This window comes from Dama dama, chromosome 5 (genome assembly GCF_033118175.1).
Source record: "Dama dama isolate Ldn47 chromosome 5, ASM3311817v1, whole genome shotgun sequence".
Lineage (NCBI taxonomy): Eukaryota > Metazoa > Chordata > Mammalia > Artiodactyla > Cervidae > Dama > Dama dama.
In genome coordinates, this window is record NC_083685.1 from 5,886,472 (window position 1) to 5,911,295 (window position 24,824).

The following is a 24,824-nucleotide window of genomic DNA, read 5'->3' on the forward strand; positions in this document are numbered from 1 at the left end:
AGTAGAAAGTCCCGTGGTGATGGCGATCTCCAGGAAAATGAATTGTCTTTTCAAGTTTGTACTTTTTGCTTGTTCTTTCCAGCACTGACCATTTATTCTCTGGTTGTGATCTGTTTGTTTGGAGAATGTGTTTTGGTGGGCAGGGCAGCATCCAATTTCAGTTGACAGCAGAAGTATGCTCCTCTGTATCTGATTTTCTGACGTTTCGGTTGCCTTTGGAAACGAGCATATAAGACTTGCCTTTTCCACCCATTTATTTGTTTTTCACTTTGAGCACCATTCCATTATTTGAGTATTGAACAGTCTGGCACTTTATAATTGTTTTAAACCTTGAGTATGTATTGTTTTAAAGTTCCTGCTCTTTTCAAACATACTTTTTCCTAAATGTCAGCCATGGAAAGCTGATGAAACTTGGTTTAATTTATTTAGGCGTGTAAATTTTGGTCACACTTAAGCAGTGTTTGTTTCGTGTGTTCTAGGAAGGATTCAGGCATATCTTTTCTTTTGATCAGGCGTTCTGTGAGACAGTGCCCAGATGTTACACATTTGAGTAGGTAGTCTTGGCAACATGTGCTTTATTGCATTGCCTTCAGAAAAAAACTTCATAATTTTAAAGAAATGTAAGAATCAGAAAACATGCTTTCTAAATAATCTTTACAAGATTACGTTTTTTTTCTCTTTAAAATTAGAAACATGATGAAATCCGACTGGAAAAAGTTAAATATTTGATCGGACCATATGAAATTGTTAGTATTTGTCAGCTTTTGAGCTGCAAAAGTGACACTTTGGGGGTCAACCTGATAGACCTCAGAAATAACCCTTGGTAGCTGATAATCCTCAATGGTCAGGCTTGATCATCTTTCCAGTTTGTTCTTGCTCACAGCTTTTTGGAAACACCTGCATCTTAGATGTTCCTTGTGTCCCAGCTGCTGCTTCTCACTTCCTAAGAAGGGCGGTCTGCCTCCCAGAGCTGTGGCTATCCCATTCTTTAGCCCTGAAAAGAGCTTTTGTTTATTAGAAGTCTGTGGCCAGCCTCCAGCAAGTGCGAGGAGCCTGCGGTTGCCAAGTGCTTCGGGTCTCCTTGGCGTGAGCACACACTCAGCCGAGTTGAGTACCTCTTCCTTCTGCCACTAGAATGAACCCAGATACTCATTTCTGTCTCGAAAGGGTGCTGCTTATCCCAGGTCTATGTGCAGGAGCTCCAAAAGCTCTTTATTAAAGTGTGTGCATAATAAAGAGGTGAGAACTGTGACTTGGCTCCTGACGTGTAGTAGTGGCCTCCTTGAGCTCCAGAAAAAGGAAAAAACAGAACAACTCAAGTTACAGGGTTTGAGGTAGCAGTGGTTTTGCTTCTGCTTACAAAGCTTCACTTGTCAATGGCTTGTCTCATCTCCCTTTGCTATGCTGTGACGCAAACCCTTGTCAGGATCCTTTCTGTAGTGACTTTCAGAGGTATTTTGTTTTTTCCCACCCTTTCTCAAAGAAGATATAAATAAATGTAAGCATGGTTCTTATTAAAAAGAAATGTGAAAGTGTTTCCCACTTTCTTCTGCTGCCTTACATGGTCAAGTACTGTGGAACACTTAGGTTTGCATCCAAGGGTGGATTTAGAGAATGTCCTCTGTATTTGAAGGCGTAGTTGGATGGCAGTGCCCTCTGGTGGGAAAAGAACACATTGCTTATCCCGCGCTTGCTTAAATCTTGGCAAGAATATAGAAATTCTCCCTGAAAACTCTGCGTGTACCAGCTTATGTCGCAGAAGATACTTTTCCCGCTAGAACCCGTTATTAGTGTTTACTTCTAATCTCTTGCACGGTTTCAGAGTTTAAAAAAATCAGGAAGGGTGATGCAGGTGGTCAGGTGTGAAGTATTCCTGGGTGGGGAGAAATGGTCTGGTAAGAGAAAACTTTTTTTGTGGGTTTTTTTTTTTTTTTTTTTTTGAGCAGTTAATGACAGATATTTTTTAAAGAAATGAGCATAAACAGCTCCGAATCAAGTTTCTAAAGTGTATTCCTTATGAAGGCCCTTTACAGCAGTGGAAACCCTCAAGGAGAGCTTCTCTAGGCTGCTCCGGGAGTGAAGTGCGTGAGTCTTCTCGTATTTTACGAGTGTAAACCGCATCTCATCTCTGCAGTGACGTTCCCTGAGCCCGGCACCTCTGCATCCTCGCCCTGCCCAGCTGCCGTGAACTTGGCTGGGCAGGACCTTCACTCCCTTACCCCAGTTTCCATGGTAGTGCCTTACCCCAAGGGTGCGAGGACGTGTGTGCCCAGAACGAAGATGTTCCCAAAGACAGTAGCAGGAATGATGCTGCTTATCAGATTTTGCTATTATTGTTTGAGAAAAAAAAAAAAAGTTAAATTTTTCTCTGCAATTATATCCTATTTACCAACACACTAAGTTAGTTTTATTAAAGATAATTGTTAGATATTATATATGTTAAGGTTAAAATGTATAATTTTAATTATATTTATAATTAATAATGTTTAATATAATTAAATGTTATATTTAATTATATATTTATAATTAAGCAACTGGGCTTAGTTGGCCATTCGTGTCCGCCTCTCTGAGACCCTTTGGACGGTAGCCCCCCAGGCTCTTCAGTTCGTGGGATTTCCAGGCAAAAATACTGGAGTGGGTTGCCAGTTCCTCCTCCGGGGATCTTCCCAACCCAGGGACTGAACCTGTGTCTCCTGTATTGTAGGCAGATTCTTCACCTGCTGAGGAATCAGGGAAGCCATATCCTATTTAGTGTTTATTAAATTGGTACTAATGTAATCAGTGGGGTCCTGGGACTTAGGAGCAGCTGTGCCTGAAGCCCAGGTCATGAACCAAAATGAACACTGTAATGGAGAGGGCTCACCCTGTAAGTTCTCAAAAGGACGTTCCCACTTTAAGGAATTTAATGTAGTATGTTCTACGATCTACTATCATTTAAGGAAATGCATTTTGTGTTAAAAACAGGAATTCTTTACCATCTGAGCCATCAGGGAAGCTTCCTTGGTAACTCAGCTGGTAAAGAATCTGCCTGCAATGCAAGGAGACCTGATTGGATTCCTGGGTTGGGAACATCCCCTGGAGAAGGGAAAGGCTATCCACTCCAGTTTTCTTGGGCTTCCCTGGTGGCTCAGCTGGTAAAAAATCTGCCTGCAATGCAGGAGACCTGGTTTTGATCCCTGGGTGGGGAAGATCACCTGGAGGAGGGCATGGCCACCCACTCCAGTATTCTTGCCTGGGAAATTCCCATGGACAGAGGAGCCTGGCGGGCTATAGTCCATGGGGCCACAAAGAGTCGGACACGACTGAGCGACTAAGCACAGAACATATTAAGTAAAACTTTGCTAAACTTATTATTTACATTTTAGGCATATGTAGTTTAATTTTAAGATATATAATATTCAACAATCATCTTTAATAAGACTAATTGGTGTGTTGGTACTTAATTTCATTGGTGTGAAGAGTTTAAAATATATTTGTTTCTTAATGCTATAATATGTAAATACATAGTAATAAATTTGTGACAGTAACAAATACATCGTATATTTGTGCATGAAATATAGGCTCCTCCAAACCAGTAGCCTACTGACCCCTGTAGGGGAGACCTGGGGGATACCTACCAGCCCTGGCTCCCCGGGAACCCCCTCTTCTGGAGCCCAGCTATTTGGTTTCCCCGCTGGGTTGTGAATGTCAGGCTTTTGGTTGTAACTTCTTTTCATGGCTGAAATTCTGGGGTTTTTTTCTCTTTCTATATTAGTTTGTAACCTTCCAAAGGCTTTGAGGGGTCTGCCTTCATAACCATGACAAGGTTGGCAGGCTCTGGCTGTGATTTGGACAAGATGAGAAAGAGTGGAGGAGGCGATTGCCCCAGCTGTGTTCTAGCCCAGCAGTGCCTGAGGCAGGGGCCACCTTTCAGCCCAGGGTCCTGTTGACAGCCTCCGTCCCCCTCCCCTGTCCACCACACTCGCCCACCCGAAGTCTCACTGCACGGGGTCTCTGTGAGGTTGAAAAGATTACAAGCAAGTGTTCTGCTTGGGTGTGTAGGTTTGACTGCATTTCTCAGTTCTCAGGGCAGTTGTTTAAAAATTCAGTTTTAAGGATTCATTGGTGGAAAGCCTGTAAGGATTAATGAGAGGGCTGAATTAGAGAATATTTTTTAATGCAACTCTGTTCCTTTGAGGTACATTCAGCAACAGAAACTAGGCCAACAAGTTATTGACAATTAGTGGTCCTTTGGGAATCTACTTTAATGAATAGATAAGAATGATTTGTAATTAGCATAATAATTATATGCAAATGAATGCTTCTGAATTGCTCTAAAACACTTCTGAACTGTTTAAACAGCCCTCCTGAGATCTTGTTACTCTATTAATTTGTGTAGCAAATCTTTTTTTCATAGATCATGCAAAGATAAACTTCAGTCCAGCCCCTGTCCGAATTATTATAAATTCCAAGGTAGTAGAACCTGAATTAATAAGATTTACTTACACTATATTAATGGTACTCTGTGGGAACCTGAAAGGGTGAGGAGTCACTGGGGAGATGTAATTAAAAATCGGAAAGAAAGCTGCTTACTTGAAAATATGTTGAAATGAGTATCTTAAGTTAGTAAATGTTAATTTCTCTTTGCACCTTTTGTTGCAAAATTTAATGCTTGGCAAAATTTAATGCAAACATTTTTTTTTTTTTTCTTAATAGGCTTCCCCTTTGGAGTCACTTGAGTTTTCTCAGCTCCAGTGAGTTACACACTGGGGTTAGTGATGATAGTATCTGGGAACCCCCTTTTTCTAAGTGCTACAGTACTGAAAAATCCAGCACAGTGCTAATAAATGATGTTTGTTATTTATCTTCCTATTTAATTCAGCTCTCTCCCCATCCTGGTCTTTACTTTTAGGGTGTGATTAGAGGAAATGAGCTCTGCTGAGTTGAGCAGCAGTATCTGCATTTTAAACTTGGTGATTATCTTTGAGCTATTTGAATAGACACCTGATTAATCATCTTATGCTAAAGGACAGCATTTTACAAGCAGGCTGCAGGATCCTAATATCCCTCTCAAGTTTTTGTTTGCCCTGTAGAGTTGTTTCTCTTTGCTGGGGAGGGTAGGTGTGGAGGACTCGCCCGCGTACATGGGCTGGGCCGGCGTTTTCTTTCCTCACTATACAGGTAGCGTCACCTGTGGTGACCCAGGCGTGGTTCTTTAAGCAGTTTCTGGTGTCTGGAGCTCTCGATTTTTCCGCAAGCTGTTAAGAAACTCCTCCCAGCCTGCCCCCACCTCCTGCTCCCTTCCCCATTCATAATCATGAGTTCAATCTGGGCTCAAGGACAGTTGGGTTGTCTCAGCACAGATTTTGTACTTGCATTTGGGGTTGGGGGGCAGCCACTATGTTAAAAGATTCATAAAACTAATATTCTTTGTCTTCAGAATGAATCTGGTTTCTGTTGAGAGTTTCTATCGAAAACGGTAGTGAGTAACAGATGTACACCCAAGAGGTAGCACAACTTTTGTATTCCAGTGACAGAAAACAGTTATTATAAGAATTTAATGAATGTATTCTGTGGCTCCAGCATGGAGACTCAGTAATCCACTTATTTACCATATTAGATTTTATTTGTTCTCCAAAGGGTGTCTTGAGTTGCCTCCTTTCTTACTTAAACAGAGTTTTCAATTAAATAGAGTTGTATTAACACTGATCCGCATCTACCTTATGCTGATACCATTGTGTTTTTCTGTTGTTCAGGCACTAGCATTGGTGGAGTGAGCAGTGTCTGGGGACACTACACCTAACTTGATAATGATGGTTTTACTAAGCCCTTATTCCTGGCCAGACTTCTGGGCATTTTATACAGACAATTAAAATTTGATCATAAAAAAATTTTAAACACAATGCACCTTAGCAATAAGATTTTTCTACTTTTAAATGTGATTTTAAAACTCATTTAAAAAATACATTTCCTTGGCCCAGTGAATCTGCGCTTTTTTTTTTTTCCCAAGGATTACAGAAAGTGCATAGCAAATTCAGCCTTCAGAATACCCAGGAGCTGAAGACTCAAGTAGGCTACAGCTGTCTTCACCCACAGTATTCTAAAAGAACTAATGAGATGAGAAGTCTGCAGCTGGTGGCAAGCACAATAAACCATGAGCCAAGGGCTTCTCTTCATCAGAGCCTCCCCTTTCCCCATGGGATCCCAAAGGAGACAGAATACTAACAAAGCCAGCAGGCTGTCTCATTCCACACTATTGCTCATTTGCAGCTATAATTGGTAGCTGAGGTTGCATTCTGTATGCTGAAACTGTCATACATGAAGGAATATATTTGTTCATTGTGATACGGATATAAATCAGCCAGTTGATTTCAAATACAGAAAGACAAAACTAGATACCCAATGATAAAATTGTAGCCAGAGAGATACTGTTCAAAAAATTAAATGTTATATAAATACAAAAGTGAGGTTAATAAAACCACACTTGCTTGCTGCTTGTTAATATCTTGCTACTTAATTCAGCTGATTAAACATCTATGTATTCAAACTAACATTAAAAAGTGTGAGAATTCTTAGGTTTTGACAAGATGCATTTTCCTCATCTGTCAAGGTTAAGGTGCTATTGTTAATAATTGGGTTTTGTTAACATTTCCAGTGTATCTTCAATGTTGCTGCTTTGTATTCAAGGGAAAAGAGCAGAGAGGGGAGACTTAGCTTTGGAGCGGGTGTGTGTGTGTCTGTGTGTTTTATACGCACACACTCATGCCTTTCAGGAGAATCCACTTTGGTATCTGGTGCTGCTGCTGCCTGATGTTTTTGAAATGTGTTTGGCTTGTGTGGATGCCCTTCTGCCACCCTCCTGTGTGATGGCCTAGAGCGAGCCTAGGGCAGCGGGGGTGAGGAAGCTGGTGCTCAAGTCCCCAGGTGGGTGGGCACACCGCCTCCTTGGTGGGCAGTGCTTTCCTCACCTGGGAAATGAGGCAGCTTGGGTGGTCTTCAGGGTGCAGTTCCCCTCTGTCATGTTGTGACTCCATAGTTCAGAAAAGTTACTCAGTCAACAGCACTAATGATGAAAGCTCTGAAATAACTGTTACTCCATATTTTTCAGTTAATTATGTCAAATAAGTGTTGAAAAATCCCTTAAGTCATCACCCTGGTGTGGTGCTGGATGGGGTTAGGACGGAGAAAGGAGTGTTGTCCAGAAGTCCATCTAATCCATCCGCTTAACATTTTCACATTCAGTGCTGCCGCCTTAATCCAGCATCAGCCCTTCTCCTGGGGCACCCACCCCCTTAATTAGTTTACCTCTACAAGACAATAATTTATGCTGATTACAATTCAGACCAAGCTCGCTTTTCTTAAATGAGTTCTGCCTTGGTTTGTCTGCTGCCCTATTGTATACTGTCAGTCCTACTAACACTTGTGTACACTGTATTTTGTGGACTTGTTTTTCTTTTTGTCTTGGAGCTGGCAAGTTTAGAATCCACAGAGAGAGTTCTGCAGTCTCTGTTCCGTCAGTTCTGAGATCCCCTCTCATTTTCCTCCTCATATTTTAATATAGTCAAAGTCAGATCTGTCTTCCAGTTGTGGCATGTTTTATTGGCCTAGTGTTTGCCTTTTTAATGGTACGTAAAATAATGGAGCATCCTGTAACTGGCAGTCTCTCAGAGTCAGGAAATGTGATTATTTACTCTTCAGCTCATGCAGGGCTCCATAATATCTTAGGTTTTGTGAAAAAGCAAAAACTTGGGCGTCTTGCTCACAGTAAGGTCACACCTCGCTTAGTAAAAAAGCAAAAAAAAAAGAAGTGTTTTTCCCTCAAGTGGGATGAACTGGTAAGTGTTAAACACTGGCCAGGCCTCTGAACATTATACAGATAATTGAACTTTTATCAGAAAAGATTGTAACACAATGCGCTTTAGCAGAAGGATTTTTCTGCTTCTAAACATGATGTTAAAACTCATTTAAAAACTCACTTTTCCTCAGCTGGTGTTGATTGGTTTCCATTCTGACTGTAATTTCTTCTCTCCATTCCCTCTTGGCAGTGGACATGTTATCCCTGGGGTTCCGGGTACCTTTTCTTTGTCTCTCTTGCTTTGCTTCCAGCTAGACTGACTTCCTAGGAGCCAGACCCAGGTGCTGACTCTTCTGTTCTAGGACCCCCAGACTACCTCTTAGCATCTTGCACCCTGCTTGGTGCTTATGCAATGCACCCTTCTCTGTGATGGCTGTTCAGTAAATAGACCTTGAATCGAGGGAGGTGATGTCAAAAGTGATTATCTGAGAGGATGTTAAATGCTTTCAGTTTTGGAGGAAATTGAATTCGTCTCTGGGTTTCCAAGCCTCTGACCTAAAAGAAAATGTTGCATGGTTTGTTGCATGTTGCATGTTTGTTAGCAGGAGAGCTGGTGTCTCACTATGAACCCGGGTCTTGGGACCACCTGTGCAGTTGATTCTTTTTTTCTCTCTCAGTCCGCAGTGAAGTTGTTAATTTTAGGCTGTGGTTCTAAACTGGAATTTAAGAATTCCTGTTAGCTGACAGTAATTGAACTCTCTGCTGATGTGCCCCCACACGCCGAGTGGCTGCCCGTGTCTGACTCCGTGCAGTCGGCTCCTCCCAGCTTGTTGCCCTGGACGAGGCTGGCTGACCTCCTCCCGCGTCTGCGCCGCGCTGCCTGTTTCAGCAGCAAGGCCCAGCGCGGCCAGTCAGGTTTGCCTCTGTAACTGTTTAGACGAGCTTTGCGTTCAGGGTCACGTATTTGCCCAGTTACCACCCCTTAAGGAAGTTCTGTTATCTACCTGAACCTCACTTTTCTCCTTCCTCGTATGATTTATTTGTAACTTTCTTTTCAGAAAATACTGACATGCCACATGCATTTACTGAGTAACTGTCGAGTCTTGATTTGCTGCTTCTCAGCCTGTTTTCTTTGATTTTGAAAGTTTGTATTGTGCTTTGGCGTGCCTTCAGTGCCTCTCTAAAACAATGATATGTTTTCATATTGACTTATCTGGGCATTCTTCTCAAAGTATGTGGTCCTCCACAAATCCTGTGAAGGACCCCTGCCCAAGAAGAAAGGGGCTGTCCTGTTGTAATATTTTCATCTGACCTCTGTTCACTGTTAGTATTATAACTCACTTCATTTTTTAAACCTGGACGTTAGCTCTTCAAAGAGAGTTTTAAATTTCTGTATGTGGATTATGTGTATGTACGTGTGAAATGACACAAGAGCTTTTGTAAAGCAGATACGATTAAAAGGATTTACTTCTCTTGTATTTTCCATTCTACCAGAAAGACTATATTAAGGGAAACAATTCACACAAACAGAAACCTTGCATAAAACCTAGATTTTAGGGCTGTGCCCTGTGACATGCTGTGACTGAGTCCCATACGGAGTCGTGAAGCCCTCCCTCACCTCACTCGGCCATCCGGGACTGACCTGAGCGTGGTCCCGGCGACTCTCCACAGACAGGCTCCGCCTCAGACCCGCCTGGCAGCGCTCAGGGTGCACGGAAGCCACGGTTCTGATCTGTGTTCCCAGTCATGATGGTTGCTCTCCAGTGGGCATTAGAGTCTCATGGGCATTTCAAAACTGGTGTGGGTCTGCTTTATTTCTTGAGTGTGTTGATATTTGTATCAAAATGCTGAAACTGTTGAGAAGTGTTAAAAATTTTGTTCTTAGAGATATTAACAGCAATCCAGCAATCAGTTGTGGTGGACTTGTTGGTCAAAACTTGTATTACTTTTTATTATGTAGTTGTTTTGCCTTAAGATAAAAGCTTAGAGCAAAGAGAACCAAACAGACAACTTAATGTCACATAGAAGCACTTCCCTGCATTTATGCAAAGCACAGTGAGCCCGGTCGGTTTCTGTCCTGTCTTTAGTAGCTGCAAAGGGCCATTCCAGCCAAGGTTAGAGAGTTTTCTCTGGTTTTCTTCTCCGCCTCTGACTTTGTTTTGCTTTGCAGGACTACAAAGCTGATGAAGACCCAGCCTTATTCCAGTCCGTCAAGACCAAGAGAGGCCCTCTGGGACCCAACTGGAAGGTACTGGATGCTGACCTTTCTGACAGGCAGAGTCTTGGCAGCAGGACATTTGACAGGTCCTGAGTCTGGAAGAGCTGGCGACGTTTAAGTGAAAAATAGAAATGGCACAAAAACAGTTTTATTTGCGATAAGGACTCACAGCCAGTTGCAGTTGGCCAGCAAGCCTGTGCTGCATTAACAAACAGAACAGAGCCAGGCTGTCACTTTCGGCATAATGCTATTCTGATAACTCTTACAAGAGACAAGTGATTTAGTCTTTGGGGATTGTAATGTTCTCTTTTGAGACTTGAAGCAGTACAGAAGTCTATGTTAAATGAAGGTTGATAGTTTTAAATTTAATCTTAGTAAAAACTGAACAAGTTCACCTTCCCCGGGCTCATGTTCCTGGCCTTTTAATAGTTATATTTTGGAAAGCGGGGCACCAGAGAGCAGTCTTGATGGCAAGTGGTTGTTGTCTAATAAAGAGCACGTCCTTATTTTCATTTGTGGAAGTAAGGAAAGCAGTGTCCAGGTAGTAATTTAAATCGCTATGGAAATTGAGTGGATTTTAAAGACATCCGCTAAACCAAATGCCAGCCCCTTAGAGAGGGCTTAGTGTGCTGATGGCAGGTTATTCCAGCTGATTGGACAGGAGAGGAGGCGCATAAAAACCTGAACATGCCCGAAGCAGATTCTCCACCAACAGGACTTTACTTGGTGACCAGTCTGTTTATGCTGAAGCCAGTCACAGGTCATCCATAAATGAAGTCTAGGTGCTAGCTGTTGCTTGTAGATAGGGGGTTACTGTAACAGCCCCACAAGAACCCAGTGAGTGGCTCTCCATGGGTGTTGGACTGTTTGGGACTGTCTTGCACATCAATTAAAATGAAGAATGAGTCTGACTTTATTCTCTAAGAAATGATTCATAATTATCTTATTTTCACATTTGTTCTCTGGGTAGAGTTTGGTTCAAGATTCTACCAGTTTAATGGCCATGACTAGAGACTTTTAATACCCAGATAGTGATATATATCACTTAGAAATTAAGGGACAAGTTCAGTATACATGTTCTAAATTTACTCTAATGGATTAAAAAAAAAAACAAAACCAACACCCCTTTCAAGATTTCTCGCTGTGAACTTTAGAACTCACCCTGAGTCAGAGGAGAAGCCTTTTCTCTGAGATTTAACACAGGCCTTAAGAGAGAGAACTGTGTTGGAGCGGATAGGTGGGCTGCTTTTGAGGCTGCTGGGTGTCCTCACAGGCTGTCTGGCCCCAATAATACCAGCTCCTCTTTTCAGGGAAAAGTAGGGGGCCGTGGGCTTGAGACTTGGAGGTGAATTAAGTCTCACATTTTCTTCACATTGTCAGTTTTTCAAGCATAAACTTGAAAAGGTGGTGCTATATAATGTGGTGGGCTATTTATGTTTGGGTGCCTATCTTTCCTGTAGGAACGTCTAGCCAGTTCTATAAAAGACAGCAAACGTAGCTTGACACTGTGATTTCTACCTGATTTCCAACCTTTGGGAACTTGGGATATGACATTTACTGCTTTTTTATTTATGACTTTTATCTCTTTAACTAACATTGCTTTGTCTTTTTATTATCCATTAATGGTTACTTAAAATTCTAAAAGAGGTTTAGGTTTTAGAAATGTGAATTTTGCATTTTTTTCGGGTTGCAGTGTGAAGCCGCTCAGTGAAAGTGAAGCTGCTCAGTCGTTATAGTGTAGCGAATTCTTACCCCCTTGTGTGTGAGTGTGTGTGTGTGTGTGGCGGGGCGGGGGGTGGTGTTGAACAATAGCTGATTTCTCAGGGAGAGTGTGGCTGATAGTGATACCATTCTCTCCATTTGCCTGTTGGTTGTTAAACTCGGGCCAGGTGATGGTAGGTGCAGCTAGTCCATAAGTTGAGTTACTGTTTAACTGCATTTCAGTGAGTTATCACGATCTCAGAAATAACTCAGGTAGTCGAGAATTAACTAAGTAACCCATCGCTTACTGCTGAGATAGATAATGAAAAGTAAAGATTGACTAGCCAGTGATACAGCTGGAATCATAGGAACCTAGGGACTGACTTGCCCTTATCAACATCTCCTGCCCTGTTCAGCAGGCCCTACTTGCATGGCACCAAAGGGAGCCCCAGGGAAGGATGACAGCTGAAGGTTTCTGTCCTTCTGAAATACGGGGACAGGGAAGAAGGGCATAGTGCTCGGGGCAGGGGGGAAGGAGCAACCCTATCGTGGACCCGCTCCCCCGGGGCTGCATGGAGCGGTGCTCCGGACGAGTGCTGCCTCGCCTGGTGGTCCCGCTGTGCTCCAGAGGCGCTGCATGCCCCTCCACAGACGCGCCTTTCCAGAACACATTCCAGAGTGCATCCCCGTGATCTCTCTGAAACTTCCTTCACTCACCCCACAGTGGTGTTTTCCTTCTGAATTATTGCCGTATTTACTGCTTGTCTGCACCAGACTGGGTGAGGGAAAAGAACCTTTTTCTTGGTGCCAGGCGCTATACAAGGTCATATTTAATCTTCACAGTTTTCCTATGGGGTAAATACAACTCCTTCGCTTTATAGATGAGAAACTTGGCCAGAGAAACGTGGATAATAGTCACAGGAGAAACGTCTGCCATTTCTGTCATATCTGATTCAGTACTCCTCACAGAGATGTGTAAGGCATGAAGACATAGCAGATTTTCACTCCTAATCCAGAGACACTGGCTCACCAGTACGTACCTGTTTGCCCTCCTGTATCATGGCAGGCGTGCGGCTGTCTTGCTCATGGTATTTGCCAGAATTTGACACCTGTCTCAATACCAGTCATGTTCCCAGTGGCCTGGGAAGCTCTTAGGTGACAGTGGCAGCAGGGGAGACCCGTTAAACCCGTCGTGAGTCTTAGAAGCTGTGACTTAGATAACTTAACTCCCAAGCATGTTTCCACATCTCTAAGTGGGAAATGATACTGGGAACTGCCTCTGAAGGTTTGTGTGAGGACTAATGAGCGTTATATCCCCTGCAGAGAGGGGGTCTACAATAAATGGTAGCTTTTTCATTGTTGTCATGCTTTTGTCTTTGAAAATAAAAAGCCTCTATCATCTCCTGGGCTTAGTGAGGTTGGTGAATGTGCTCCCTTGTTTGGGACATAATTATTCCTTTTCTTTGTCTTGTGTCCAGGGGTCCCCATGCTTTCAGTGTTGGGGATTGTCCATCACATCCTGGTTCACCTGTCCTTACCCCTCATGGTTATGAGTGTTTAATGAGTGCTTGACCCAGGGTCAGCCATAAAGCAGAGGCGGCACAGTTTTAGAGCCTTCGCTAGCAGGGGGTCATAGGGTTACCAGGGAATAATAGATTTTCATATATTCTGTATTTGTTAAGAGTATAGACTTCTTTAGTTTATGGTATGATGCATAGCTTTTTAATTTTTTTTAAATTACAAACCTAGAGGTTCAGACTTTAGTTGTATATATATTCATTTTCCCTCTAAAAAAGAATTTTTAAAATCTGAGCACATGAATTATATTTTGTTATTTAGGTCTCAACACTTGATTGAGTCTGCATGATAATAGAGTATTTTATAACCTGAGAAACATTTTTGCTTCAAGGCAAAACCGTGCGTTTCTCATGGCATTTACATGTGGATACCTGTAACTCTGCAGTTTCCCTTCTCTGATGGGCTGTGGAGTTGTTAGGTTAACCAGCTGAAATAACACCTTCGAAGACTGTAGTATGGTCTCATTTTTTTCTTCATTTAATCCAGATGCCTCATGAAGACATAAGCTGCTGTGTCTACACACACACACGATAGTTAATAATTAGGCCTGTAAAGGTCTTTGTCACAGGCTTTGCTTGACGTGTCTTGAAAGACTTGGTATCTGAACACTGGGGTACTAGGGGATCAAGTTGAGTAAGAAAGTTGATGCAGAAATTGTGGTGGGTTTTATATCCCCTTCTTATATATCTTTATGTGAATATACTCTTTCTGATCATGAAGACACATGCAGTTTGTCTCCTGCGGCAGGTACTTCTGGTCTACGCAGAAACTCCAGCAGCCGGAGCTTGACCTGGCCTAGCAGTTTGTCGTCCTGTTCACCCGTGTGTGTGGCCACGCTTTAGGTTCATTTGGAACTTGCCATGGGGGCCGTTCTGGATTCTCCAAGCTGGGGGAGGACAGCCATCGGTGGGCAATGGGAATGCTGCTGTATCTTCTGCTGTGCTACCAAGACGCCTTGCTCCTGCTCCCCTCACATCTGTGAAAAGAAGGCAGATTTGGTTGCCGATGGCCTAACGTAAAGATAACACAAGGTTCTGTTGACCGGAGATGGGGAGAATGAAAAATAGGTGGATGAGGGAGAATTTGAAACCCCGCTGTGGAAGCGTCTTTGAGGTGGAGACTGGCAGGAAAGCAGCCCAGATGGCCCTCGAGAGGCTAATGAGGGCAGGCCCCGCACTGAGCTGCCCGAGGAGGAGGACTGGGGGGTGCTCTCCTGTGTCTTCACCTGTACCCGGCTCTGAGCCCGGGAGGGATGTGAAGGCATTTAAAAACCTGCCCCCTCGCCTATAATCTCACATTGGAAGCCCCATGGGGGTGGTATAAAGAGGCATAATAATTAGTTTCTAGTTAGACCACATTATGGATTATGTTTGCAGACCCTAAAACATGGTTCTTTTTTTTTTTAAGTATTTAGTTTGGCAACTGGGTTTTTAATTCAGTGTAAAAAAATAGGCGTTTCACCCTTAGTGTGTATTAATTATGCAACTCCTAGGAGGATACCAGAAGAGCTGTCTCTTCCAGAAGCTGAGCGGTACATGATTAGCTCCAGCCTTACTTTGGGCCCTTGAATGCCTCTGTTCTTGGACAGAGCCAAAGAACCGGGTGTGGACGGATGGGGTGTCCCACTCGGATGCTAGGAGTGCATTGACAAGATGGGCCTCTTGCGTCTTCCTGACACTGTCAAGGACAGAAACTTTTCTTCGTGGGTTTCACTGGAAGGGTGAACTTGTGATTTCACTTGTACTTGGTGTCACTCCTGGAGTAATTGGACGCAAGCATGAAGCACATGTCAGAGTAAAATGGGAGTGAGCTACAAAAATATTAAGAGTGGAGACATGGAAAATGTGACCAATCATTCTCTCCCAGGCAGTAAGCTTTGCTGTCTTTATTATTGTGAAACTTAACTATATATAAGTTTAACCTACGGTTAGTATAATCTTTAGAACTTTATCCCACGTTTACTTCTTCCATCTGATAGCCTTTGCCCAACCACATAGGAACCTCCTGACTCTGAAACCTCCTGAGTGTCGCATCGACGCCCTGCTCCTGGCCGTTGGTGTGTCCCATGTCAGAGACGCAGTGCACAGGTTCACACTCCCTCCCTTCCCCCACCCACGTCGTCCCCACCCTCCAGACTCGCAGCCTGTAGGCCCTGTGTCCAGCGCACTTGACATGTGCAGTGCTGAGCACAGGGGTCTGTCTGCTCAGCGTAGACGCTTAGTAAGTATCCAGTGGACTCAGGTTAGCCATCTTAAGGAACCATCAGCGTTAGACTTACCGTGTGCTTACAGAGAGTGTGATGTCCAGTGTTGGCCTGTCCACATGGCTGCCGAAATCGGAGCAGGTTGAGAATGGCGGGAATGGTAGAATCGGGCTCTCCCTGAGATTCCGGCACGCATGCTTGACACACGTAGTGTAGTCTTCTGTTGACGTTTACCGGTGGGCGCACTGGCCACAGCCCCAGCAGTGCATTTACGTATAACTTTACTGAAATCTGGGCTGGAAACTTAACCTTATGAAATCGGCAGCTGAAATTGAGCATTCAAATTGTCTAAGATTTGAAGGGGGGTGTGAGCCTCATAGAAACTGCTGTGTCCTTGCGAAATATTAACTGGTTAAATGTAGCGTATATCTGCTGTCTTTATCCCGACTCATTTTAAATAGGAAAGAGTGTATGTGCAGTTGACATGTGGGATGCAACTGTGAAAACGCGTTTTTAGAAAATGACTTTGCAGAATGCCTTTGGGGTTTCCCCCACCCCCCTTTACATTCATGTGTGTTTGTCACAGATCCAAGAAACCAGTTCTTGTGGAGAGCATGGGCTGATTGCTCACCATTCCGGTTAAACATGCTACGTTTTGTTTAATTACGTTGTGTGGCTTCAGTATACATTACTCTCCCTTAGGCCTCGTCCACATACCTCAGAGTAACCTAATATGTGTTGTTAAATTAAAAACATGATTTGAGTTTAGGGGTTTCGTTTATAGTTAGAAATGTGAAATGTAAGGAATTCAGTGGATACACAAACTATTTAAATACAGTTTTGGAAACATTTCACAACTAGCTAGTACTACAGCTGAAATTTAAATCATGTAGAGATGAGTGATTTGGGGTTCTGTTAGCCCATGACTTTATTTTTTATAGAACTTCTGATTCTTATATTTTTGTAACCCACCACCCTTTACCTTTTATTTTCAGTTGCTCTTTTCAATTTTCATGCCATAATCTGTATAAAACTTGTATTTTCATTAAATACAAGTTAAATAATTTTTATTTATTCCTATTTTAAGTTAGGAAGTGTTAGGGTTGGGCTGGATTGGAATTAGCTGTGAATGATCCACCTTTAGATTGTGGCTTCATTTGTTAGGGGATTTTTTTTTTTTTTTTCCAACTGGTGGAAGAGGAAAGAATCAGAAAACATTTGTATTGTTGAAGGCCAGAGAGCAGACTCTGCCCTCGGCCAGCATCACGTGAGTCTCCTGAAGGCTGGGCAGACCAGTGGAAACTCCTTCGGGTTCTCTAGGTTCTGGAACACTGCTCAGAATATGGGGTCGCAAATATTTTGTCCCATTTAGATTTTTCACATTTTCTAAAGGTTACATATTTTTTCATAAGAATACTTCTGGTAACTCTGAAGAGTTGGTAATATTTCACTCTACTCGTATACCTCATTTTTGCTTTAGAAGTTTAAGATGAGGAAAAATTAAATATGTACTGGACTAAAGTTATATTAAAGATCTTAATTCAACTTTTAGCTTTGATTTATGAACCATCAAAAAGAAAAGAGGCAGAAAAACATGTATTGTTGTAATCAAAGATGAATGAAGATTTAAAATAGATTCCAGATACTAATAATTTAAGGCAAAGTAAATTATTGTCCTAAAATACTCAGCTGACAGCAAAAACTTTTATTTTAGAGTCTTATTTTTTTAAGTGTATTAGTTTTTTTCCTGATTATAAAATGATACATATTTAGAGGTTTTGAAAAAGGGCAGTTGTAGCCTCACCATTTAATTATTGCTACTTGTTATATTCCCTGATTGACATAGTTTATTTTGTTATAGATGTTTATGCTATACACAGATACCTATTTATACTCACATTATGCTTTTTATTCCTTCATGTAATAGCCCATTGTTTGGAAGACCTGTGAGGTGTTTCACCAACTCTTTCAGTGGGAATGGCATTTACTGAGTCCAAGGTTGTGCTGTTGTAAGCAGACTTGCAGTGTTGTTATTTTCTTACCTGATGAGTTAGGGTACATTTCTGAAGGTAGAATTATCTGGCTGAAGTGTATATGGCATATATATAAGATATAAGCAGCTTTAAGACTTTTTAATTACTTAGTGTCAGAAAGATTATGTCAAAAGAATTTTTTTTTTTTTACCACTTGTGGTCAAGTTCATTATTTTCTGTCATCATTAAAGTAATAGAGACTTTTCGTAAGTTATTTTCTTTTTTTTTTGTCACTAGTTTTAAGACCATAGCACAGATGAAGAGGTGAATTGCATAAGTCATTTTTAGATTGGATGAGATCTCAAATATGACAGATGTTACTAATGTAATATAATACTAATACAGTATTAATAATAACTGAAAATATATAACTTCTGTGTTCTCATCTTTCTCCGAGGCTCTTTAAGGTTATGTTTCTATATGTCACCTCTGTGCCTCCCCCTTGTGTGTTGATATTGTGGAGAGTTAGGCCAAGAAATAAAGGCAGCAGGCTGTTTGTTCACTTATTTATCTTTTAATTGATTTCCATATTCTTCCCTGAACTTTTTAAATTAATTATAAGTTAGATAGAAAACCAAAAGCAGATTGACTATACATTTTACATCCACAGAAGATAGCTCAGAGAACTGGTTCCTTTTTGTCCCATCACTTACAGTTTCTAAACTAAATTCTGTAGACCAATAGATTTTGTCAATTACCAGTAGTCGTTTTAAATGATTTGAGCAGCGTGCCAAAGTCACTAGGAAGATGTGAGACACAAACTCAGGTGATTGTTGGAGTCACGTGTGTGTGCTCTGTTCTTGGAGGCCCGGCTTAGTGTAGGCATGTATGTATTAAATTTAGCTTGCTCTTTAATTAGAACTGTGCTCATCCTGCTGTCTTTATAAAATGGGGGCGTGGGGGGTGGCATGGATTCTGAAGAGCTGGTGTTCTAGAAACACCCAGGGTTCTCACCTACATAGGCTGTCCAGTGATTTGGAGTTTGAGAATGAAGCTCTCAGTAGCCCATAATTAATAGGGACCTTGGAATGTTCCATTCCTGGAAGGTGTCTTAGGGCTAATCAGTGGGTATATCAGAGGTTCTCCACTGAGAGGACGTTTCAGCCAGAGTTGGTCGGCAGGGGGATATTTTGTTAAGCCTGGGCATATTATAGAATAAAATGCAAAACTATAGCAAGTTTTAAGACGACCCATTGGATGTTAGGGACATGAGCCTAGCCCCAGCAGCCCTGGGCCAACCCCACCCGTCACACCCAGCTCACACCCCTGCTTTCAGTGGCACGTGAGTGTGGCATAAATAGGTAAGTGGAGCCCAGCATTTGCTTCTACTGGCCGGGGGAGGGAAAGAACCCTGACTACATTACATAGGTTACTTTGCGACCCAAGCCCTTTACTCCTAGTCTAGCCCTGCTGTTTGGCAGGCGCTCCTCACTGTGTTAAATGCCTTATTCTGCATACACCCAGATGCATCTCATGTGAGAGTTGTCACTGACCCTCATTGGATTAGAGCGCACCTCCACACTGGCTCATTGCTTACTGGAAAAATGATCTGTAAACGACCAGCCTTGTTACTGATGTTTCAACGAGGCTGGGCCCTGAGAAGCTCGCTGTCCGCTGGGGAAGGCTGTGGACTGCCTTGTAGACCCCCGAGCCCAGCTGCAGGGCCTGCAGCTCAGAGATGGGAGTCCAGGGCTGCAGCAGCCACAGTAGGAGGTGTCCCTTCTGGTAGAGATTGTTGGTTCCAAGGGTAGTGGTTTCATCATTGTTTTTATACATAGTTACCTTCCTGTCTACCAGCCGCTCATGTGCCCTGATAACACCTAGCACAGATTGGGTTGTAAATGATGCCCAATTAATACTTGCTGAATTAAATTTGTTTATAAATTAAGGGGGTCTGTGCGTGCACACACACATGTACCCATCCATGCTGAATTTTAACATTGTACTCTGTTTTATGGGAAGGAAATTGGAAAAATAGAGCTAGAAGCTAGTCAAGTCCCTCTGTTGACGTAGAACGCACTTACGAAAGGACAGTTTGCTGTACGTAATGTTTGTAGTTAAGTGCTTGTGGTGCTGCCTCATTGATTTAATCCATGTACCTGGTCATTATTCAGAAGGTGATATGTTATTACAGAAGACGTTTTCTGAGAAAAGATGATCAATCATGCAGGACTCTATAGAACTTTTGGGTCCTATTAATAATACAAAAGTAGAATTTTTTTCATGTATCATAGAATTCACTTGAAACTGGAACATTATTGAGGATTTGCAGGGGGTGGTGGGGGGAGTGGAATGTGGCCTGGTTGCTATGATTGCATAAATGAGGAATAATCTTGAGGCTTTAGAATAAGACCCCAGAAATTCATCATTTAAAAAATGTATGTACCTGTACCTGGCGAAGAGTAACTTCGCTCACACAGAGTGAAGTTACTGCCAGTGGGGTGAGCGTGTGAGTGGGAGGTGACGGCACGTGGCAGTGGCACCTGGCGTGGCCGCGGCCAGGGCTGAGGCGTCCCGAGCGCTGGGTGACACCGAGAACAGTGAGGGGGAAGGGAGCACCTTGTAAAAGGCGCATTTCCTTTTCACGCCATACTTCAGTTTTTATAAAAAGGGCCCCCATAACTGTCTACTCTTTTGAGAAACTTTCTTGAAAAGCTGTTTTGCATATTCAAGTTACTCTTTGAGCTCTGTGTAAGAATAGAGAGAACTAGCATGTGCTCAGCTGAGTCCCACCAGCTAAGCACGGATCGTACATACCCTGCCTTATTTAGTCCTGACGACAGTCCTGAGACACGGCTCTGCTCTTGAAAGTACACCAGGACTGAGCCGGGAGTTTGCAGGGCGGCCCTTTCTCTCCCCGCCGCCTGCGGTCCTCCCCTCTGCCACCTGGGACTCTTTGAGCCCAACCTGCCTTCCGGGCTGGACCGCGGCCGCCTTTGCTCACTGCTGTGGGCCCCTCCCAGGCTCTCTGCTCTGGCAGGTGTTGGGGTCCTTTAATGGACCGGAACCTGGTGGTACGGAGTCGACGATAAGAAAGTAAAAGAGAGAAAGAGGCTGATATTCCCTGGTTTACGCAGAGGACCAATAAAGCCCTTGACACAGGACTTGCATCGCTCACGAAGGCACCAGGCACCCTCTCGAGGGGGTGAAGGCACAAAGACCTTCTCGAGAGGGTCTTAGAAGCCCGAGCAGAAGCCCGAGCAGGAAAGTGAGCACGACGGGTCTCCACGCTCCAGAGAGTCAGCCAGAAAAAGAGAGAGAAAGACCCGGGGACCTAAGCTCTGATGGAGCAAAGGTGCTTTAATGATTTTTCTATGAGTATATATAGGCTGTGGTACAAGAAACTTCTTTCGGGAATGATAGAGATCAGAAAACCAAACGTACAGCAACCGTTACCAAGGGAACAAGGGGTAATGTTAGTCACAAGGTCAGGAGACAATCCGTATCTCAAGAAAGGGGAGCAAAACTAAGCAGTTTTGTCCTAAAGAGAATGTTTACGAAAGGAGACCAAGCCTGACTCACACAGTGACCTCAGTCCCTGGGAGCAGCGTGCTGTTCCGCTTGAAGAGGGACAAAGGGCTCATGAGAGACCGCCTGTAGGAACCCTCCCGTCAAACACTCCCTGACAGGCAGGCAGGCGGCGCGGCTCCTGCACTCAGCACCTTGGGAGAGCCGTGATGCACAGTGTGTCCATGGTGAGGACGCAGGTGTGCGGCGAGCTCCTGGTCGACACCCTCCCCCAGGTAAGCATGCTCGTGTGTTGTGCCAGGACGGCCGCCTGCACCAAGTTTCACAGAGATCATCAGCAGTACTGCGGACTGCAACGCCCACCCCCCCTATTTTTATAATGAAAAATTTCAGAAGCAGTCAAGAAACCAAAAGCACAGAACTGGAAATGCCTCCACCCAGATCTGACAGTTGTTAACACTTTATCGTGTTTGTTTGTTCCCTTCTTTCTCTCCTCCACTCCAATTTTTTTTCTTTTCTTATTTCTGAACCTAAAAATCCAGAGTTAAGTTTTCATACTCTGGACCTAGGGTAACGTGTTTTGAGGATCCAAATTCTAACTGCGTTTTTGTTTTCTTATGAAAGTAAATTATAAACATTTTGTTTTTCCAATCCAGACAGTCCCCCACCCTCTCTCCCTTGCTTTTTTTTTTTCCTCCCATTATTTTCCCTTTCTTACCCTAACTCTTGACTACATTTAAACTATGAGGTATAATTATTTGTGGAAGTTTAAAGTCCTAATGTGTGGAATTTGCTTCCAAATACTTGGTAATGATAGATGATTTTTGCTGCTACATACCTTTTCATGTTCCCTCATTTGGTTGGAAAATACCTCAATTAATAGCAGTGCCCCTGCGCTTGCCAGTGCTAGAAGACAAGACGACGACGAAGCTTCCTCATGGTTTTTTTACTGCGGCCCAATAAAATGGATGAGGCCCCAGCGCATCCACGGTGGGAGTGCAGTAATGGCGTTATGAAAACCTCCACATGTTAAAGGCGTGCTGTTGACACAATGTGAATAGAATTTGGTACTTAATGTGAAATCCGACTAGTGTGATTTGAGGCAGAGCACTGTGCCTATTAAATTGTAGAACCAGGAAGTGGCCTGCTCTGTGGAAGGAGGGTCAGCAGCAAGGGAATGCTGCTGCTTTTGCTAAAATGATTTCAGATTCCCAGGTACCCGAATTAAACGCATACGATGTGATTTTCTTCATAGATGTCTATGATGTTGTTACACAGCAGTCAGTTTTCATCAAGACTTAAATATTCAAGTCACGATTTCCCATTTTTTATTTTCCTCATCCAGAAGGAGCTGGCAAACAACCCTGACTGTCCTCAGATGTGTGCCTATAAGCTGGTGACCATCAAATTCAAGTGGTGGGGCCTGCAGAGCAAAGTAGAAAACTTCATCCAGAAGGTAAAGCCTGTCCCAGAACACAGTGACTTAAATGTAGGTTAAGATTGGAGGTGCCCGTCAGTGGGGTGTTGTCTCTCCCACCACCTTTTCCTTCTCGTTTGGGTGAGATTCTTGTCCCAGCAGAATTCCTCTCTGCCCTCCTTTTTCTCCCTACAAACAGCAAAAACAGATACCAGCGGAGGTGTTAAGGGGCTTTCTCTGGGGAAGACCAAAGCTTTCGTTTTGTGCCGAGTGCTTTCCTGATGGTTTGCTCGGCTCTTCTGTGGGGAGCCCTTTGCATGTCCCCAGGGAGCCTGGGTCCCGGTGCTGGCTGAGGGGAGAGGCCAGGCCTTGCTGTTGAGGCCCCTCTGTCCCGGCTGGGCGGATAGCCCTCCGCAGGTCTCTCCGGACGGTGCTCTCTATGAACTTCGCACCTTCTGATGGGACGTCGTCCTCGGAGGTCCTCACTGGGAATGGCTACACTGAACCTGCGGTGACATGATCTGAGTGAGGACCCCGGTTCTCATTACCTGTTTTTCTGTCTTCTTCACTCAAGAGATAGTAACACAAGTGTTTTGATGGGAGAATTGCAGTTGCATAGATACTCATGATTGTAATTTTGTAAGGAATATGAAAGTTTCTTTGGTATTGAATTTTCCTGTAGGGTGAGTAATTCATAGATGTCTGAATTGTCTCCATTGTCATTATTTAGAAGCCCTTGGAACTTCCCACAACTAGTTGTATCTGAGTTTCACCATAACTTCTACTTTAAAACTGTAACTGCTCTTTTTTTTTTTTTTTTCTTTAAAAAGGATCTTAAAGTGCTGGAAACTTATTTCCTAAGCCTGCTTGCAGTTGGCCACAGTAGGCACTCTGTAAATACTGGCTCTCTTTCTTCCTCTTGGATCAGAATAATAGGATAACAATCCAGTTCTGATAAAGAAGTTACACATATAATTGATGAGGTCCCTTCTGTTCATGGAAAAAAAATTTAAAGTTGAAGATTGTCCAAAAGTACTTAAGTACTCACTGTTCACTGCACTTTTCTTTCTTCTTGGAAAGTGTAGTAAAACTTAAATAATCCAGCAATTAAAGCCATGAATTACGTACATTAAAGTCACTAATTTTATATATATATGTATATATACACACATACGTATATACTTAGTAACACTAGGGCAGGAAAATTAATGGAGAGTATGCAGTAATTCTTAATTTAATAAAACATCTTATTCTGAAGAACCTGACTCTTCTTTCAGTGCATGTTGTATTCTGCCTCACAGTATTTCTTTGAATTGCAGGGGGAAATGATAATGTGTGGTTCTGTAGCAGAAGTCAAATTGACCTTAGGTCATTGACGTTAGAAAAATGTAAAAATGAGTTGGGTCCGGCAGGAGCTCATGTTGGCTCTGAACACATCCACCATATTTTTTTCAGTTTCTGACAAATCATTCTGCCTTTGCAAGGAGAATTCTTTCACGTTTCTCAGGGAGATTTCTCTTTTTATTTTGCTTTACAAAATGTTTATAGGATGGAATTAAGATTTTCACTAACTGAAATAGTGGTCTTTTCAAGCCAAGAATATGTAAATTCATGGGTTAACTGGGGCATATAAAAGTTAATATGTTTTTAATGTTAGAGTTTTGCCATCTTAACAATACTTTTCTTTTGTTTTAAAAGCAAGAAAAAAGGATATTTACAAATTTTCATCGCCAGCTTTTTTGTTGGATTGACAAGTGGATCGATCTGACAATGGAAGACATTAGGAGAATGGAAGATGAAACTCAGAAAGAACTAGAAACAGTAAGACTTCCAATTCTGTGGAAATTCTCTAATTTCCCTTTTCTAAAACTGTGTCCGTGCTTAGTAAGTTTAGGCTTACAATTAGGAAAAGTGTTATTGAAAGCCATTTGTTAATCTCTGTATCCTTGTTAAACTCTGGTTTCTTAGACACTAATATCCTTCTATTCTGATTTCTCTTTTGTTAAGCATCTTTATGCAAGTAGACTAGAACTTTATCTAAAATTTGTTACCCATAAAATGTCCAGTGGTTTTGTATTCTCTCTCACGTGTTGGTTCTCCATGATGGTGCCTGGTTCACAGTCCTTTGAGGCATTCACTTAATTTAGGCCAAGTTGCCTCTGTCATCTTATTATCACAATAGGTTATTAATGTTAGCACAGTAAGTCCTAGTTCCCTCTTCTGTAGCCAAGATAAAAAAGGTAGTGGTATTGTCATTGATTCCAGAAGTGCCTCCTCCCACCCATAGCCAGTAATGACTCCTTATTTCTTACAAACTTGAGGCAGAAATTCAGGTGATCCTTGGGCTAGAGGTCTGCGGGCCACGTCTCAGAAAGTCCAGCCCACCCCAGCTCCTCCCCGCACCTGTGAGCCAGCCCTGCAGCTCGTGAGCA

General features: G+C 42.8%; 1 protein-coding gene across 2 annotated transcripts in view; it reads left to right on the forward strand.

Moving 5' to 3' along the window:
* The window catches only part of PITPNB (phosphatidylinositol transfer protein beta), a 58,348-nt gene that overhangs the window by 27,560 nt on the left and 5,964 nt on the right, over positions 1 to 24,824 (forward strand). For both annotated transcript variants that reach the window (XM_061141646.1, XM_061141645.1), the window contains exons 8-10: positions 9,945 to 10,022; positions 22,321 to 22,431; positions 24,091 to 24,213. In XM_061141646.1, coding sequence (XP_060997629.1) covers positions 9,945 to 10,022; positions 22,321 to 22,431; positions 24,091 to 24,213 — 312 coding nt within the window. The remainder of the gene's footprint in view (positions 1 to 9,944; positions 10,023 to 22,320; positions 22,432 to 24,090; positions 24,214 to 24,824) is intronic.